The sequence below is a fragment of the Haliotis cracherodii genome, unplaced genomic scaffold (assembly GCF_022045235.1).
Source record: "Haliotis cracherodii isolate W230 unplaced genomic scaffold, xgHalCrac1.p SCAF_8, whole genome shotgun sequence".
NCBI lineage: Eukaryota > Metazoa > Mollusca > Gastropoda > Lepetellida > Haliotidae > Haliotis > Haliotis cracherodii.
In genome coordinates this window covers 34,871,490-34,892,885 of record NW_027266341.1, presented here as the reverse complement: position 1 = coordinate 34,892,885, position 21,396 = coordinate 34,871,490, and the positions used below count along the sequence as shown (strand labels likewise).

At 42.0% G+C, this 21,396-nt stretch overlaps 1 protein-coding gene across 1 annotated transcript in view; it reads right to left on the bottom strand.

Annotated features, from left to right (window-relative positions):
* Window positions 1–7,401, bottom strand: part of LOC139449930 (cholecystokinin receptor type A-like) — a 37,206-nt gene extending 29,805 nt beyond the window's left edge. The window contains exon 1 of the mRNA XM_071231543.1: window positions 7,032–7,401. Within this exon, the coding sequence (XP_071087644.1) occupies window positions 7,032–7,368 (337 nt within the window). The 5' untranslated portion in view covers window positions 7,369–7,401. The remainder of the gene's footprint in view (window positions 1–7,031) is intronic.
* Between the last annotated feature and the right edge of the window lie 13,995 nt (window positions 7,402–21,396).

The following is a 21,396-nucleotide window of genomic DNA, read 5'->3' as shown; positions in this document are numbered from 1 at the left end:
TATTGATTACGAATGACAGAGGGTAATAAACAAGCGATATCACCCTCGTGTTTTTTTATAATCGATATGTCCCCTATCGACCGATAGATAACTTTGACATAAACCAAAATACATTCATGATATGCCCAACACGTCTTCTTGGATACACAGATAATGATAATGCATTTCCTACACGAGACTACTATATCTGGCTGTTTAAACGAGTTGGGCACGAACTATTTCAATGTGTATAATTTGAGTCAGAAATAAGCAAATGATTTGCCGTTGTATAGGGTGACAAATGTCAGGGGGACAGTTCCATGAAGAAGTGAAAGAGTTGTGTTTGGTCGAATCCATGATAATTATCCTTGTTAAGTGAACATCGTATCTATTTTCGTGGCTTTCAGCATCGATGTCAATGCCAACGACTTGCTCACTAACTAGCTACCTTGATGTCTCCCTCTGTTCCCTTTCCTATCACCCCTTCCTTCCTTGCTCACTTACTCACCAACTTCCAAAACCCTACTCTCAACCGCTATCACTTGCTCGTTCACTCACTCACTCACTCACTCACGCGACAAAACAAATCATACACTCAACCTCATTCGCTCAACTACCCACACCCGATTACAAACACACCCAACCTCCCCTGCTCACCCAAATACCCACACACTCACCCTTACACACTCTGTCACTCACTCCCCCAACTACACACACATTTGCCCACTCACTGACTGACACACTCAACTATACACACTGTCACTCACCCACCCAACTACCCACACACTCAATCTTACACACTCGCTCACCCACACACTCGCACACTCACTGACACACTCAACTATACATACTGTCACTCACTCACCCAACTACCCACACATTCAACCTTACACACTCGCTCCCCCACACACTCGCTCACTGACTGACTGACGCACTCAACCATACACACTCTGTTACGCTCTCCCCTGTAACCAACTAGCCACACAATCAACCATACACACTCGCTCACCAATACACTCAACCTTATACATTCGCTCCCCCACACTCAACCCTACACACTCACTCACTCACTGACGCACTCAACCATACACACTCTGTCACTCACTGACACACTCAACCCTACACACTCACTCACTCACTGACACACTCAACCATACACACTCACTGACTGACTGACGCACTCAACCATACACGCTCGCTCACGCACTCCCCTGTCACCAACTAGCCACACACTCAACCCTACACACTCACTCACTCACTGACGCACTAAACCATACACACTCTGTCACTCACTGACACACTCAACTCTACACACTCTGTCACTCACTGACTGACGCACTCAACCATACACACTCACTCACGCACTCCCCTGTCACCAACTAGCCACACACTCAACCATACACACTCGCTCACCAATACACTCAACCTTACACATTCGCTCCCCCACACTCAACCCTACACACTCACTCACTCAATGACGCACTCAACCATACACACTCGGTCACGCACTCCCCTGTCACCAACTAGCCACACACTCAACCATACACACTCGCTCACCAATACGCTCAACCTTACACACTCGCTCCCCCACACTCAACCCTACACATTCACTCACTCACTGACGCACTCAACCATACACACTCACTCACGCACTCCCCTGTCACCAACTAGCCCCACGCTCAACCATACACACTCGCTCACCAATACATTCAACCTTACACACTCGCTCCCCCACACTCAACCCTACACACTCACTAACTGACTCACACACAACCATACACCCTCACTCACTCACTGACACACTCAACCCTACACACTCACACACTCAACCCTACACACTCACTAACTGACTCACACACAACCATACACCCTCACTCACTCACTGACACACTCAACCCTACACACTCACACACTCAACCCTACACACTCTGTCACGCACTCCCCCAACTACCCACACACTCACTCACTCACTGACACACTCAACCCTACACACTCACACACTCAACCCTACACACTCTGTCACGCACTCCCCCAACTACCCACACACTCACTCACTCACTGACACACTCAACCCTACACACTCATACACTCATTGACACACTCAACCATACACACTCTGTCACGCTCTCCCCTGTCACCAACTAGCCACACACTCAACCCTACACACTCGCTCACTCACTGACTGACACACTCAACTATACACACTCACTCACTCACTCAACCATACACACTCACACACTCATTGACACACTCAACCCTACACACTCTGTCATTCACTCCCCCAATTACCCACACAATCGCTCACTCACTGACTGACACACTCAACTATACACACTGTCACTCACCCACCCAACTACCCACACGCTCAATCTTACACACTCGCTGACCCACACACTCGCTCACTGACTGACTGACACACTCGCTCCCACACACTCAACCCTACACACTCACTCACCCATACACACTCTGTCACTCACTGACGCACTCAACCATTCACACTCTGTCACTCACTGACACACTCAATCCTACACACTCGCTCATCAATACACTCAAGCTTACACATTCGCTCCCCCACGCTCAACCCTACACACTCACTCACTCACTGACACACTCAACCATACACACTCGCTCACTCACTGACACACTCAACCCTACACACTCACTCACTCACTGAGGCACTCAACCATACACGCTCTCCCCTGTCACCACCTAGCCACGCACTCAACCATGCACACTCTGTCACGCACTCCCCTGTCACCAACTACCCACACACACAACCATACACACTCGCTCATCAATACACTCAACTTTTACACACTCGCTCCCCCACACTCAACCCTACACACTCACTCACTCACTGACGCACTCAACCATACACACTCTGTCACTCACTGACACACTCAACCCTACACACTCACTCACTCACTGACACACTCAACCATACACACTATGACACTCACTCCCCCAACTACCCACACACTCAACCTTACACACTCACCCACCCAACTAGACACATCATATAACCAACAAACCCAACCTCACACTCTCACTCAACAGTTACACACACTCTATTACCTACACACCCAAAGTCGCTAACTCACTCACCCAACTATACACATCCTATTACTCACACGTACAAACTCGCTCGCCCCTGTATAAAGTGTGTTACCATCTCTCCGGGCGAGATGATTAAAGGATTGCACAACATCGCAATACATGTCCTTCGGCCTCAGAGCACTAAACAACTTCTGGTGGAAAACGACTGCCATGTTGTCATGACATGTCACAATTCTCCTGACCTTTCCAGTAAATAGATAAATAAATACAGACACCCTCTAAACTTATTTTCAGCTATTGTAATATTGCATTGTGATTGTTATGCTACAGCAGTGATAATGAGGGGAACAAATAACAAAATACGTGACATAATTGATTCAATGTAATCCACAAAAGGTGGTATAAAAATAATGCACATAAAATATCCTGAATAATGATAATGTTTCTTATATGAGCTTTACAGTATTTTGAGTAACGTACCTGCATTTATACTATGCAATGCAGTCATCAAATCAATACAAACCTATACAAAACATTACAATAATCATGAAAAATCTCTACTAAAAATCCATTGAACGAATTTTATGAATCCTTATCAAGTATCGGTGATACCAGGTGTATTCATCATGACTGGTTTAATGAAATAATACTACTTACAAATATTGTGGAAGGCGTGATGGATAGGAAAGTGAAAAACAGCGGACGTGAATCCTGATAAGAACATGCAATGAAAGAGTTGGATTACATCACACTATCTACCATTCAATTATTGTCAAAACAGAGGCCATCACATTGGAAGAATCAGTCGCTGATAACAACTTACCTTATCTATAAGTAATAAAGAACTCGATGATTGTGACAGTGAATTATTGATAAGGCAGTTCCTTTGCATATAAAGCTATTCATCATATAAACATATTATCCTCAATGTACGGAAGAGGAACTTTAATGGGTTTGGACGTCATTATGTGAAAGAAGATATGACAGCTTTACCAAAACCTAGGTTGTTTTGGTCGTCAATATGTGAAGCCCACATGCCAGCGTTAGAGTTCATTTAGTTATATATCATGAGTCCCATGTATCTTCAGTGACAGAACAGAACATCGAAACACAACACACTCACTGTGTCCCTTTGTATGTACACTAAATAGATACGAAGCAAGGAGCATTAAATCCCCCAAGTGAATGAATGAGCGAACGTCTTTTTTTCGCCGCCACAAACAATGTTGATTCAAATATATGGTGACCTTTAAGAATGTTGTTGTCCCGGATTACGTTGAGACGCGATGGGACGTGAAATATATGTTGTTCATTACAGTTGTGTTTTGCGTTTGTTACAGGTATGTGAAGGAGACGTAGAGTGAATGTTGTTTAATGCTGAGTTGATTGCAGCTTTTTCATGTAGGCGTGAAGTAAATGTTGTTCAGTGTTGTCTTAATTGCAGCTTTGTCATGGAGGCATGAAATAAATGTTGTTTCATGGGCGTAGATTGCAGCTTTGTCATGGAGACGTGAGGTAAATGTTGTTCAATGTTTTTTTGTAATTACAGCTTTGTCATGGAGGCATGAAATAAGTGTTGTTTCATGAGCGTTGATTGCAGCTATCTCATGGATGCGCGAAGGAAATGTTGTTCAATGTTGTTTTAATGGCAGCTTTGTTTTCGAGACGTGAAATAAATGTTGTTTCATGAGCGTAGATTGCAGCTATGGCATGGAGACTTGAAGTAAATGTTGCTTTAATGGCAGCTTTGTCATGGAGACGTGAAGTAAATGTTGTTTCATGAGCGTAGATTGCAACTTTGTCATGGAGGCGTGAAGTAAATGTTGTTTCATGAGCGTAGATTGTAGCTTTGTCATGGAGGCGTGAAGTAAATGTTGTTTCATGAGCGTAGATTGCAACTTTGTCATGGAGGCGTGAAGTAAATGTTGTTTAATGTTGAATTCGATCCATTTATGTCATGGAGACGTGAAGTAACGTTTCTTCAAATGTTGCATTTATTCCAGGTACGTCATGAAAACAATGTTGCTTAATGTTTAATCAAGCAAATACATTAGGGACTGGAAGCGTGAAGAGTCTGAACCTGATCCAATTAAATCTCTTTTTACAAAAAGCAATGGAGGGCTGTCGAACTGGTCTTACGTTGTAGTGCAGCAACGCCTTGACAGTTACTTAGTATTCGTGACATGACCATCTGCACTGAAGTGCATACAGGTTACACAGAACTTCTTCAGCGAGTCAGTGAGACAGTAAAATTGGTATTCGCAGCTTTGAACAGTACTTCAGTAACATCACATAATGTCAGTTTCATATAAGAGTCCAATAGATTATCATTTTGTTTCATTTTTCGCAACTTTGATAAAACCACTGAGCATGGATATAGTGCTTACAAATCAAGAACCCCAATGGGGCGAAATTGAGATTCGTACCAGAACCAGCGGATCCTGACGAGGCCAAGGGACGCAACTCATCGAATTAGGTGACATAGATGCCTTGGCCTCCTGTGGCCCCTGCATACTTTACTTACCCATGTAATTAAGCTGTTTTACTAGTTTATTACTCTGTGCATTAATCATATCAGATCACTGAACAACCCACAGTAAGAAGTGCGATTATAATAATATAATATCTGTTTTGAATAAATGTGTGACTTAAATTTGACATAAATTGAAAAGTTGTTACGTTAATTAACTATGTGTTTTCCAGTGACTGAATTGAAGAGGAATTGTTGGCTATATCCAACAAAATGTTGCCATCTGTAACATTGGTTTTAAGAGGTAAGAGAATTCAGTATCATGAGTGAGTGGATGGACAATTATTGCTTTCATTCAAAGTCAGCAATGTTCCTGTGCAAAACCAGGTGACCTAAAGCCCGAGAAACATGTTACGCCATCTGCCAAATAACGAGTCTGACCATCCGATCCATTTTACTCGACTCTGACAAGCACTGGTTACTTGGGACCTGGGAAGCCCCACGAGGCGCAAGTGGAATAACACATCAATGTTTAACACATCTCTAACATATCAATAAGGATTCTAATGTCGGTTCAAATGCCTTTCCATATCAATCTTACGGAAACAATTTATTGCGTTCTTCAATTCAGCTCCAGAAAAGCTTGTCAACAGTGTAGTCGTTGATAGAATGTTTGGTCAACCTTATATTTTCCATGTTGTCATTTTGTATTTCAAACTCTGCAATATTCCACGTCGCTTGTTAATTACGATAATATGGTGAAGGTTTAAAAAGATATTTGTATCATTATAATTAACATATTTATGATTTTGAAGTTTAACCTTCAGTGGAGAGTGGGTAGGTTCTGTGGAGTGGGGTCAACTTGTCAACTGAACAAGAATGCATGTCGCATCTGTAACGATCTTCCATCTCATAATGAATTGTCCTTTAGTGAGCTGCACGGCTATTTGTCAAGACTAAATAGATACGGTACAGCGAAACGCTTACTTCCATACTGATGGACATCAGTTGTATTGTATTTCGCTTTCTTTTGCAATATTTATGAGTATATATTTGGAAAACGATCATGAAAAGTGCAAATGGAGTCATAAAGAAACATAATTAGATTGAGGTAGCAACAAAGTCAATTTTTGGTACATACTCTTTCCCTTTTCCCAAAACAGATGTCCTCCCCGGTAGTTTGATATGGCTCAATGACCATAATTTACTACAAAATATGATGTTATCATTGATATGGCTCAATGACCATAATTTGCTGAAATGTAATATAATCATAATATAAAACAAATCGTTCGAAAGCTCCCCAGTTTTCTTCCTACTAGCTGTGAATACCAATAAGAACGGATCAAGCATAATGTGAGTACATAAATACCAATCATGATACATAAGAACCAAAACTGATTTAGTACGGTTCATAGATAGCAACTTTAAGATTTGAATTTGAATTTCAGTTTTGTTAAAATTGAAAAAGTTCAAAAGATATTTTCAGTGTTGGTTCTTACCCGAGGACAATATGGTGTATTACCTTGTAGATAGCGAATCATTATGCACATGGCACCGCCAAATATGAAGTCCCTTAGTAGAACAGGCACCAGCGTAAAAGGCATGCAGAAGACGGCGAGGAGAAGGTCACTGATTGCCAGATTCAGAAGGAACACATTGGTCACTGTACGCATTCTTTTGTTCTGGATTAAAGTCACAATTACAAGCACATTGCCAACGACGGACAGAAGGAATATGATAGAATATAATGCTATCTGTATCTCAGCACTAAGTCTCAACCCGGGGTTGTTGCTGTAGACCCGTGACCACGTGCTATTGTGAAACACACTCTCATTCTGGCCCGCTCCAGAGACAGACATGACGAAACATAAAGTAATCCCTTGCAAAGGCAACTCAACACTAAAACGAGCCAACCCCTGACAATTATCGGAGACAAGTCGCTACGTGAACGTGTGTTCTGCTTCGTTGATCATAGGGTTCATTTTACCGTGTAAAGGCACTTGACAAGACCCATCCAGCAGTGCGGCAGGCAGTCGTTGGCTGGTCGATGCGACTCTGGTGACTGTGTCTAATCACCTCTCCAGCCTTACCTCTACCGCAGGCCTCCTTGGGAAGGACGGTACACGCGGGTTTCTTGCATCAAAAGCTTGTTTCCGCCCCAAGTCGTGGAACAATGCTGGTTCAATTAAGGACTAGAGTTAATAGGATGTTTCAATTAGACAGTAAGTATATGAAAGGACGTGATGGGAAAATATCTTCCGGGATATAACCCTTGAGCAGCGCCGATGGAAAAGTTACTTCTCGGAAGACAGTAAACAGTCTTTAGCGACAGTCTTTCGTCTTTGTTCAGGGTTATAAGGCGGCATGTTTTCTTGGACAGAAGAAATGTCATGTTCTGCCTCAACCATTGGACCTCTGGGCAATTGTCTCATCAACAAACATCCATCATTAACATCGACTAGGATTGGTGCAGAAACGCTCGGAATATCGTTATTTTAATATGACACACTAGAAGAGTGATGATTTACTTCAAGTGGAATAAAACACCTTTCCCAACTTGGGCCTGGTTAAAAAAACAAGCCTATGCCAATTTCAGCAGCCCACACCCTTGAAAAAAGTGATTTAGCTACTTTAAGGTGCATCATCCGAAGTTCATATGATGCACGCCTGTACTTCAAAGACTAAATGATGGTTTGAATTCAATAAGGAGGTGTTGCTAGAGGGTTCCGAGGAAATAACAGAATATTGATTTATTCGAGGCAATGTTTTGGTTATTGCAGGATCGTCGCGTGTAGTTGAGTTTCATTGATGTAAAACAATGATACATGGGAATGCAATTTGTTGCTGCTGTTTATGATAGGATCTCCTTGTTGTTTTGGGCAAATACATTACTTAAAGGAACAGTTAAACCATTGTCTCTGTTTATTTTTGAAGCGAAAACAGGTAAAACAAATCTTTGTAAAAAGAAACAGGATGGAAGTGTATCGATGCTTCGGATAATATGTTATCTGCAATGTCCGTTGTGATTTACGAGATAAGAGAGATGACACGGTGGGACATGTTCTACGAAAATCTCAGTCAGCAAGAAAACATTGATAAAGTAACTGTAGCCGACTGCACTGAAAAGCTGAAAACGTGAAACGTTCGTAAGAGCCTAGTTTTTTAAAAGTTGATTTTATATTTTTGTGTTATTTACTTTTGGCCAACGTTTGATCGTACTCGTCATTCTTGTACTCAGTGTGTAGATGCCAATTGAGGGATTAGATGTTTTTCAACAGTTTCAGCCAATCGAACTGATTTGTTTTCGTAGGCAGAAAGTAAAAAAAAAGGCGAAGGAAAAGATTTGATTAGATGGGCGTTCGGAGGGGTTCGCTAAAAATGTCCAAATGCAATTTTTGTGTAGAGGTATTTGGTGTAATACATCAGGGTAATTTATCCCTACCTAACGCGCAGGGACGTTTCACCACCCGCGACTTGAAAAGTAAAGTTACGAGTTTGCAAGATCTTAAAAAATATAAACAAAAGTAATAATAAATACTCGGGTGGCCCAGTCGTCTAAGGCGCCGCGATTCGCCAGAAACCTATGATTGTTGGTTCGAATCCCAGTTTGCCCCAATTATGTTTCTAGGTTTGTCAGCACCATACCCGTGCTCGTGTGTTTCACCGAAGTGGTAAACGTCTGAGACCTGCATCACTTGGGGCTTTCCTCCCACATTAGGCTGACACGCCGTGATATAACTGGAATACTGTTAAAAGCGGCGTTAAACCCAACTCACTCACTCACTCACTCACTCACTCACTACGAAAACAACTTCAACAAACAAATATTATTGAAACCTACAAGACTTCTGTTGGAAGTGAAAGAATACACGCTGGTCAAGTAACAAAATGGCTCTTTGCGAAACGAACAGTCTCGATTAACGAGTTAAATTAGAAAAGAACAGTTTATACCTAAACATTTTCAAGATAATAACAAACGGCAAGCAACGATATTACCTCTTTTAATGACCATCTGTCATTATTTTGACTTGTCAATGTGGGACTAACGTAAAAAAAGACGTCAACAGTTTGTGTATGAGAGATAGAGGGATAAATTGATTCCAAGTTTAGTCAATTTGTAGTTTCAAATTAATTGCTTTTCCTGCGTATTCCCAAAGGTTTAAATGAAATGCTAGTCGTGGCACTATTTTAAGTTACTTGTAATGTGTGAGGATGGATCAAGTTGATGCACGCCCCAGATATTTACCATTGATGAAGTACGAGCAGAAATAACCCCAAGCCTTTCGCGTTTTGAGGAGAGGTGAAATGGGGTTTAACGTCGTGTCCAACATTATTGCACTTATATAGCGACGTGCATGTACGTGTGTGTGTGTTTGTGTTGCTGCTTGTACTAGTCCGGACTGATGCCGATTTATAGTGCTAGCTCACTGAGATACCATGCCGCAGTTTAACATGAATACCCAACTCAGACACAGTATACTGACTCTAAACCGACCAGTCCTTGTTTTAGCCCCTTAATGCCGATCGCCAGACAGGGTCACAACAAGTACCATCTTTTAACATCTTTTGGTATGACCCGGTCGGGGATCGAACCCCGGACCTTCCCTTCTCCGGGCGGACGCTCTACCACTAGACCACGGAGGCGGTCTTTCGCGTTTTGAAATCACAATGGTCCTTATATTGATAGATGATATTTTTAAATGAGGTTAATTATTTGTACACGTACTTTTATAAGGTCCAGTTAATTCGGACTACTAAATCACAATCTTGGGAATTTGGGTCAGAACGATTTATTTCTATTGTAAAAAGCCATTCGGGTGGGAATGGGCTGGAATAACCAGTGTCGAAGTAGTGATGAAAATGATATGAATGGATCACTGTAAATCGGTTATGCCACCAGGTGTTCACAAAGAGAGTTAGCGTTTCGTGATCTTCCTGTAACTTTGCATGTTCACGTTGTATACTTAACAACAAAAGTTCCTGTGACATTGAATAAGATTTAATGCAAAGTTATGTTTTTTACCAAATCTGAAACAATTTCGGTCATTAGATAAAACACGTCTGTAAGTGATTAAATGGTTTAATTTGCCATACTGAAAATGCGTGATTTCATAAAAAAAACATGAACATGCCAAAATGTCAATTTACAAATCAATAGCGTGTGTGTCCACCTCTGGTTGCGATGCAAGCACCACATCTTCGTCTCATGGAATGGACCAGGCGTCGCACAAAGTCCCGTGGGATATCTCTCCATATCTGCTGGAGCATGTTTCGAAGTTCCTGGAGTGTCTGTGGAACACGTTGTTGACGTCGTAGGCGCCGATCCTTCTCATCCCACATGTGCTCGATTGTTGAGAGATCAGGGGAGCGAGCCGTCCAGGGGATGACATTCACGTTGTTTTGTTGAAGAGTATCCTGAACAATTCGAGCAATATGAGGCCGGGCGTTGTCATGTTGAAAGGTAATGCCTGGGCCATGACGACGCAAAAACGGTAGAACAACATGGCTGATGATCTCGTCGCGGTAGCGCTGTCCATTGAGATTTCCCTCGGGTCCTATCAAACGGGTCCTCTGTCTTGGTGTAATCCCACCCCATACCATAACGCTGCCGCCCCCGAACCGATCTTCTTCCTTTACACAATGATTGACGTAACGTTCACCTCGACGGCGGTACACTCGAATCCGTCCATCGCTGTGGCTGGGGTGAAAACGAGACTCGTCAGTGAATAGAACTTGTCCCCACTGCATGTCCGTCCAGCGTTGACGCTGTCTGCACCACCGTTGACGTGCTTGGCGGTGGTTTCCTGTCAAAATGGTACCTCTGATGGGTCTTCTGGCGACGATGTACGGTTTGTGAAGATATTCTTCGAGGTCCAGGGATGCTTCTTGCAGTCACTGTTGGAATCGATTTCGTAGGTGTGTTGTTCGAATCCAGTTGTCATGTCGATTATTGGTTACGCGTGGCCTGCCACACCGAGGACGGTCTCTGGCTACATTCGGCTGTTGCCAACGTTGCCATAAACACCAAATGGTGTTTCTGTGGACATTAAATTGTCTTGCAACTTCAGGTTGACTCGATCCTACTTCAAACATACCAATGGCTGGCAGACGCTCATTTTCGAACAGGCGTGGCATTTCGTAATGTTGAATAATTGAGTAATTTTGTTGTTTTTCTGAGTGGTTGTTGTCAGCACGATGTTAAACAATGCATATGGAATCCCGTTAACGCACATGTTTTCATACCCATTCTTGTGTAGTGAAATGCATGGGCTTGCATAAAAGTCAACTTTTGCATGGAATGTATGCTTTTCTGTAGCAGTTGCGTTTTGGTGACTTGATCCCATACATGTACTACAATATTGAAAACCAAACTTTACTTGTTTGAAAAATACACTAAAATATTGGTGTCAGGGGAACTTTTGTTGTTGAGTATATTCATACGCGTTTTTTACTTTAATGAGTGAGGTGAAATGGGGTTTAATGTAAGATTATTTCACTTATATAGTGGCGTGATGTGAGGCACACTGAGACAGATTATTCTGACTCCGAGCTGACCAGTCCTTGACATGATATGATAAAGACTTCATTAACCTCGTGTTTTTACGCGTCATAAATTTTCTGGGATGGGAATACCACACGCATTCAGATTCTTCCAACAATCTCTCTATATGCACTGGCATATGATTGCTCTTAAACAAGATTATGTTCATTGTGTTCTATACAAATGTTAACATCAATATGGTTGCAAGTTAATGCGAAAGTCACCATTAACTTTAGACTGCGACGTATCACTCAGCGACGAGAGTCGATGAGTGCTTCATTCTGTCAATTAGAGGAAGCATTTGTAAACAAATCACACTTTCGGCATCGATTAACTGCCCATGGAACTATTCGCTCGATTTCAATCACTGATACAGCGCGGAGCTAAGACAAAGCCGGTTGATAAAAGTTCAACACAGGCACCCACTTAAGCGCAGGTCTGTCGGAATAAAGTCAAGTTCAATCAGAGCAACTGGTGATGACATCGTCAAGAAAATAAAATACATTTTGGAATCATGGTTGAATGTGGCTGCTGTGTGCTAATGAGCGTGAAATGTACAACAACTTAAGGGTACGGAACCTCAAGCCCTCCTCATCTAAGAAGGATGCTCAGTATATCATTTTCTGTGTTTTTCATTTCAGATGGATGCGCAGCATATCATTTTCTGTGTTTTTCATTTCAGATGGATGCTCAGCGTATCATTTTCTGTGTTTTTCATTTCAGATGGATGCGCAGTATATCATTTTCTGTGTTTTTCATTTCAGATGGATGCTCAGTATATCAGTTTCTGTGTTTTTCATTTCAGATGGATGCTCAGTATATCAGTTTCTGTGTTTTTCATTTCAGATGGATGCTCAGTATATCATTTTCTGTGTTTCTCATTTCAGATGGATGCGCAGCATATCATTTAAAGAAGCAAGGAAGCCAAAACCCAAAATGCCTTTGGTTCAAAATTGTTTATGACTTTTAACAGACTCACTGCATGTTTATTGTGGCATATTCGTTGTGCAACGGCTGAAAGTTTAAAGGCGAAAAAATTATTCCCTTTTCGAATATCTTCTGAAACAATCCCAGCAAGAATGATTTTTTTATGAAACGGCGTTTTTGTCCTTCAAGATAAGAATGATGTATATTCAGGGTGATAAATGGGTGTATATGAACACCATTACAAAACGGTAATGGGACGAGAGGCCGATGCGAAACACGAATCAAAATAAGGACGGATTTAGCTTCAGAAATAAATAACGGTTTTCACGGCTATAAAGTACTCTAGAACTTTCTTCAACTGTGGAATATACGTTATTCAAAAATAGTAGGGGATAGTGGGAATCATGAAGACATATCTTCTGATCTACATGGTGTTGGCGAATGGAAATGATATGATCATATCTGCTGGGGAGTAGGCGATCAGCTCTAATGGGTTCTAATCTAAGTCGCTCAGAAGGACGGGGGTCGAATTCTATATTTGCATTTTGCAGCCAACGTTACTAATATCGGATAAAACCATCTCTGTTGGACAGGCATGCGCGAATTCTTCGAGGCATGTTTCTGATGAGTCGACCAATATCGGCTTGACTTGTGTTCAACTCATACATTTACGTGAGAGCAACTCCGAGTTTATTGAGAGCGGTGGGTGGATTTTGACGTTGGACGTACACGTCTGTCAATGACGTCCCACACGCCTCTCACTGAAATGACGTGCAGTAAGTTGTGGGATGACGTCGTGCACGCAAATGTCATCTGTTCAGGCGATTTCACATCGTTGGGATGTTCTTTAACACCCGTTGCTTGTTGTAACCGGCTCCTAGTCTGAGTGGCAGTTTGAAACCGATTTCGTTCTGACTAATCTGTCCTTGGCTGGATTTCTTGCCCCTGGGCGTCCAGAGCGGCGTCGATCAACGACGTTATATGTAATTTTGTATCGGGCCCAAAATCTGCTGATGACAGATTTAGAAACATGCAGCGTTTGGGCAACAGTATTCTGACGTGTGCTAACCTGCAACATGCCTATGGACTCTTGAAGATCCGAGGTAGAATAGGTCTTCAGCAACATATGCTTACCGTAAAAGGCGACTATTCTTGTCGTAAAAGGCGACTAACGGGGTCGGGTGGTCAGGCTCGCTGACTTGGTTGATGCATGTCATCGATCCCAATTGCGTGGGTCGATGCTCATGACATCAGTCACTCTATTGTCTGGTCCAGACTCGATTATTTACAGACCGTCGTCATATAGCTTGAATATTGTGGAGTGCGGCGTTAAACAACAAACAAACAAACAATATGCCTATGGCACGTGAGCGTTCAGCACGTGCAAACGTCGCAAGATCAATACTGTTGCCTCCTTGATTAAATGAGTTTAATAAAGTGTCTTTGGGTGTTGGTTTCAAGACAACAATATGCGTCTGCTTAAAACAGTGTCTGAGTGAGTCTGGCATACCATCCCTTGAACGTGCTGTCCGAGGTCACGTGCTTCATGATTGTCACAATGTTGCGTTTCGGAGCTTGATTCTTGCCACATAAATTATTTACTTTCATTGCCAGACATTGGTGTATTTTCCTGTAGTTTCACAAAAAAACCAAATGTCCCAACTATTTTTTTGCATGGTACACCTTTGAAACCTTTGTGGAACCTTTGTGGAAGGGTTTGGCGGATAAGTCGGGCTTGGGGGAATTGAAAGGGTTTGGTGGATGAGAAAGTGAAGGGAAGACAAGTAGCATTTGGGGTTCATGGGAAGGAGGTCTGATGAGTACCTGTCAGGGAGATGAGTAGGGATTGGTGCATCTTCCCAAGGCAAGTGAGTTAACTGACTATAAAAGTCCAGTTTCCACCCTTGCCAAACTAGGCTGGTATTATGGAGTTACATTTTGGCTGGACTAACGAGTCTATGCATAGTCCAATCAAAATCGCGCACCGAAATCGAAATCCGGTTCATAGAGTGTCATGCAGATTTCGGTCGACTGCAGGATTTGCACCGCTAACTCGTTGTCAACAGATCTTTTCTAAATCTTTTCATGTTTTTAATCAAGGTGCTCACGTGATTTCATGCACTTCGCGATGTAAGACTCGTTTTATCACAATATAGATCTTGATTATCGTTCAGATAGTCTTGACTGGGCGCCACCGTTTTGTTTGAAACAAATGCAAGTGATACGAGAGGTTGAATCTGATTGGTCAATAGGAGAGGCATAGAAAGGACATAACTCGTAATAGCCACTGGTGGCGCTACGATCTAGCCCAGGAATTCCAGCCTAGTTCGGCAAGGGTGGAAACTGGACTTTCAAAGTCAGTTAACTCTCTTGCCTCGGGAAGCTGGGATTGGTGGGACGCGTGATGGTTCTAGCGGACTCTACTGGTTGAGGTTTGGGAGGATGCATGGGATTTAGGGAGGGCATGAGTTGGGGTTTGAGGATATACGTAGGCGTTCAGTGACGGATGTTGCGGTACGGATGTGTACTGATGTGTTTGTGGAAATTTGTGATGCGTTGATGGAGTGGAGTAATCTAGTAATGGATGGTCATGGGGTGTCGGGGGGGTGGGGGGGGGGGGGGGGGGGGTGGGCGTGTGGGGAAGGAAGGTGTTCGTAGATATCAACTGATATCACATGCCGGGGATCCTGGGACCCACTCTTTCGACATCAAACTGTGAGTATGGTTTGACGCCATTTTTAGAAAAAAAATCCATTACGGCGGGGGACTCTAAAAATAGGTTTTACAAATTGCTACAATGTGGGGAATCGAGAGTGAGTGCTTTAACCAATAGGCTACCCAACCGCCCCGCCTTCACTTTAGCTCACCCTTTGAAGGTCATAGTAGATGTAAGTTACATAAACTCACAACGTCTAATAGCTTATTCACCCATCAATAAATTAATTCACGCGAACACACAGCTACTTGCTACTCCGTTTGTTCGTGACACACACATGTACAGTCTCATCTCCTTCGTCTCAGTCCTGTATGTTTCAAGCACGTGAGACGTGAAGATCAGTAGATTGTGTAATGACGCGCTGTGTTGGGGCCTGGGGACTATGTTTCAGTGGCAAGATGGCATCAAGACAGTAGGTTTAGGTTGTTGGTAGGCCCATGGGATGTTCACTAATCGGAGTTCTCCCATAACCAGAAACACACACATTATCAGAGGAAAATCCGAGCCGAAATTCTTGTTCACAGACCTTTTTTTGCTTACATGTTTTTTTTTTAATTTATCATTTTATTTTCATTATTATTGTGTATTCAGACAAGTAATAGGGCGGACGTTTTGGACCTGTTTGGCAATCTTATTTCTTTAAATGTTGATATGCATGCACGATCATTATGTAACAAAATTAATTGAAATCTATATTGTTTAAAACATATGAAAATAATTACTTATTATAAATTATTTTGGTTAAGAAAAGTATAGTGTTTTAAGAGAGGCACCTGGAACTTTTTAAAATAAAGTTAAATATAAAAATGTAGTTAAATAACTGGTATCAAACCATCTGACACACAATATTGGGGATTGTTCTTTACCTGACATTTTAGAATAGAAAATGAGGAAGAGGGTTGAAAACATTATAATAGAAGATATGTTTGATCTTTTCTGTAACATTTTAATTCAAAACAAGGAGAGTCATTTGGGCCCTGTAGGGTTAGCTGAGCCTAGAGGGAGTGTTTAGAGCCTGGCTAGGGGAGTCATGGGAGCCTAGGGCCATGTGACTCTAGCGTCAAATTTAGGGGGAGTGGTTTGAGCCTGGCTAGGGGAGTCATGGGAGCCTAGGCCCATGTGACTCTAGAGTCAAATTTAGGGGGAGTGGTTTGAGCCTACTACACCTGGTATAGACCACAACTGTTTCCAAAACCTTTCACTGGACTCCTTAGATTTAGATTCATTAGATTTGAACAATTTGTTTTGTTTTATGAAATTAGTTTTCTTGTCCAACTTTCTTTTTCTTTCTGTCCAAACCTTTAACTTTAACTATACTGTTTGCTTTTAACGCCGCACTCTGTAATATTCTAGCTATTTGACGGCGGTCTCTAAATAATCGAGTCTAAACCAGACAATCCAGTGATTGATATCATGAGCATCGATCCACGTCCAAGATATTCATGGGCGGGTTCTGTGCCTCCCCCTGGGGCAAGTCCCATCTCCGGTTTGGTTGGTTTATATTCCGGAGGGAGGATGACTGTGCTGTGGAGTAAATTGAATGTTTTCTTGGCTTTCTGTAACCCAGTTTTGAACCAGTTTCGAGGGATAAGTCCAAACTGGGTGATGTACGTTTAGTTCAGGGGAATAAATCCTCCCTATCTAGGCCCACCACGGAACGGGGAGGCGTACATCATCAGGCCCTTATTATTATTATTATTATTATTATTATTATTATTATTATTAATATTTTATATGCTTGCATGTTTTATTTTGTTTGCAGAGGTGATAAGCTAGCCTAATCCGAAGACCGGGTTCCCATGGGTTCCCATGGACCTGGAGTGTTGCTAAAACCGGACTAAATCACCAATACTGTGAGACTAAAACATTACCACATCCCCCAACTCTTGTTTACAACTAAACACATCATGGACCTCATCCAGTCTCCGTAATTGCTCTACTTGAGAGCACAGTATTTATTAATGTAATGTACTCAACTCGGACAGGTAAAATATGTACTTCAATTTACATGCCTATGTGTTTGTACTCTCCAAAACCACTAGAGGAAATAAAGATCATTCATTCATTCATTCATTCATTCATTCAAAGTAATATTTTGAGCATTTGGGCATGGACAGAATATGAGTGAGCGCTTGGAGCAGTTGTCATTCACCACTCAGAAGCATTCAATATTGCCTCGGAACTAATTCATTTTCGACATCATAACAAGTATTATTTATTTAGAGTAGTAAACATTGCCTTACTAATAAGCTGCTGTTCTTAGTTTGTAACCATGTGAACTATATCAGTATCCCGATCAAAAGTTGAATAGTACATTCACATAGAGTTTACTTGGTTTAAAGTCGCCTTGAACAGTAGACCGCCTCCGTGGTCTAGTGGTGGAGCGTCCGCCCGGAGAGCAGAAGGTCCGGGGTTCGATCCCCGGCCGCGTCATACCAATAGACGTTGAAAGATGGTACTTGTTGTTACCCTGTCTGGCGCTCGGCATTAAGAGGCTAAAACAAGGACTGGTCGGCTTAGAGTCAGTATACTGTGTCTGAGTGGAGTATTCATGTTAAACTGCGGCATGGTATCTCAGTGAACTAGCACTACAAATCGGCATCTGTCCGGACTAGTACAAGCAGCAACACAAACACACACACACACGTACATGCACGTCGCTATATAAGTGCAATAATCTTGGACGCGACGTTAAACCCCATTTCGCCTCTCCTCAAAACGCGAAAGGCTTGGGGTTATTTCTGCTCGTACTTCATCAATGGTAAATATCTGGGGCGTGCATCAACTTGATCCATCCTCACACATTACAAGTAACTTAAAATAGTGCCACGACTAGCATTTCATTTAAACCTTTGGGAATACGCAGGAAAAGCAATTAATTTGAAACTACAAATTGACTAAACTTGGAATCAATTTATCCCTCTATCTCTCATACACAAACTGTTGACGTCTTTTTTACGTTACTGTGTAACTGTGTCTGAGTGGGGTATTCATGTTAAACTGCGGAATGGTATCTCAGTGGGCTAGCACTACAAATCGGCATCAGTAATCGGCACCGGGCTAGTACAAGCAGCCACACACACACACACACACACACACACACACACACACACACACACACACACACACACACACACACACACACACGTGCATGCACGTCACTATATAAGTGTAATAATCTTGGACGCAACGTTAAACCCAATTTCACCTCACCTCACCTCACCTTTGAACAGTAAGAGAGCCGTCTTTACTTGGTAACAAATCCCTGACCTAGTTGGCACACGTGACAGGGGAACGTCTTTTTTAAACAATACTATGTATACCCGTAGTTGAAACAAAGCTCGATAAATGCACAGGGTACGTGTATTTAGCAACATTGCATTACCCCATTCGATCATGGCGGTTATGTTTCTTCGGTGCCCCAATGTGTTTTATTGTAAGAAGTACCACACTTAAAGGGAAACCCAAGCATTTACTATATTATTCGAGGCTAGATTTGTGGCGAAATATGAGAATGATAAACTTGAAGACACATATTCCACCGTGGTCTGTTATCAAAAAGCAGTTCTCTTGTTTCCTCGTTGGCATTTCGACTCTGGCTTCCTCAGTTTTTTATGGGTGTAAACAGAAACAAATAGTCACTGTAATGCCCTTGAGATCGGAATATGAGCTACAGGAGGGTCATAAGCAGGCCACCTAAACCGGATAGTGACAAAACCACGTTATACCGTAACCATTAGCAGAATCAGTTTACTTGTCTCCTCTGCACAAGAAGAGTGTAAGTGTGCATGTACGTATTAGAGTTTAATTGGACCGCTCACATGTACCAGTAATGCTGGCGTACAAGTTATTTTCTATGTTTAATAACATGTATCTATGGTATATTCCGACCCGTGAAGATACGGGGTAGAATAGGTCTTCAGCAACCGATGCTTGTCGTAAAAGGCGACTAACGGGATCGGGTGGTCAGGCTCGCTGACTTGGTTGATGCATCGATGCTCATGATATCAATCACTGGATTGTCTGGTTCAGACTCCATTATTTACAGACAGCCGTCAAATAGGTGGAATATTGCTGAGTGTTGCGTTAAACAACACACAATATACGGATCACGGACATAGGTGAATATTTTAAGAAGACAACATCTTTCTACAATTTCTCAAACAAAGGAAAACATTGGCAACTGGGCAGCCGGGAGTTGAAACACATTCGATACCACAAATTGTTACAACGTTTGGACCTATTGCTGACCTTGACCTTGCTTGGATAGTGCAAAAAGTTGAGTAGAAACGTGACCACTTTCTGCTCATACATTGAATAGTGAGTAGATTTATAATGCGGCTGGTGGCAACATTCTGGAAAAATCACGACGGGCGACACCAGGAATGGGCTTTTCACCAATATAGAATAGTGAGTGAGTATGATTTCACTCCGCTTTTAGCAATATTCCAGCAATATCACGGCGGGGGACACCAGAAATGTGCTTCACACATTGTACCCATGTCGGGAATCGAACCCAGGTCTTCTGCGTGACGAGCGAACGCTTTAACCACTAGGCTACCCGACCGCCCAACCAATATAGAATAAATGATAATTGCAACACATCTAGGGTAAAATATATGACGTACTATTTTACATTAATATATAAACATTGACATCCATATATTATGTTCAAGCATGTATCACATGTATCGCATATGTTCCCAAGTATCTTTACTAGTAAATAACAAAGGTAAATCCGTCTGACAAGACAAAGGTTCAATAACGGCGTAAAATGTGTTTCGTGCGTCCACGGATTCCAGAATGGTCTGACAAAGATGTGATTAGTCTGGGACGTCTTTATTTACAGAGTAAACGAGAACAGCTGGCTTCGAGGTAGCCGTAACAATTATCCAAACATTTAGATCAGGAAGTTGTTGAGTCTCTAATTTTAACGAGAGGAAAACCGAGAAAGCAGAATAATAGATGGTAATCATTATGTCTTTGTTTCAATCAGTGTAGAATGACGTAGAATGTGCTGCTGGGACTGGTTGAGTATCTCAAACTAGGGTATTACTGAAGTAATATGTTTATCCCATTGCAGAGTCCTTTGAAATTGCTAATTAATTCATTTAATGTCATGTTTTAGTGTTACATACAAAAGAACAAGGGGAATCGGTCAAAACATTTTACTGCCCTAGATGGAATTCTATCATGGAAATAACATTGTCTAAATTCGATGTTACGGTAACAAGCAACGGACCATTTTTGAAGCACTCTTGCCATATGTTATGTAAGACGGGGTGGTTAAGAAGTTAAATTTACAGTCAGTAGGAGTGTGTACATCCTTCGTGAGTTATTCAATTCTGAAATTCCGAAGTGAAGCAGGTCAAAGACGTTCACCACTTTGGTGAAACCCACGAACACGGGTATGGTGCTTCCAAACCTTGAAACATAATCGATGCAAACCTTGATTCGAACCCAGGATCATAGGTTTTTGACTCGTTTAAGGGTCGCAACGCTGCACAGCGAAGTGCGGCGCTTAGACAACTGGGCCATCCTGCCATTGAATGTCAATCAGTGCGTGTTTTGCAATCTCAGAGAACCAACTTCAATTATGTCAAAACATTTTATTTTTTAAAACTTTTTTTTGTACCACTATACCACATGATAAATATAAGGGAAAACTTAATTACTTGATATATTTGGCATTTGTAACTTAAC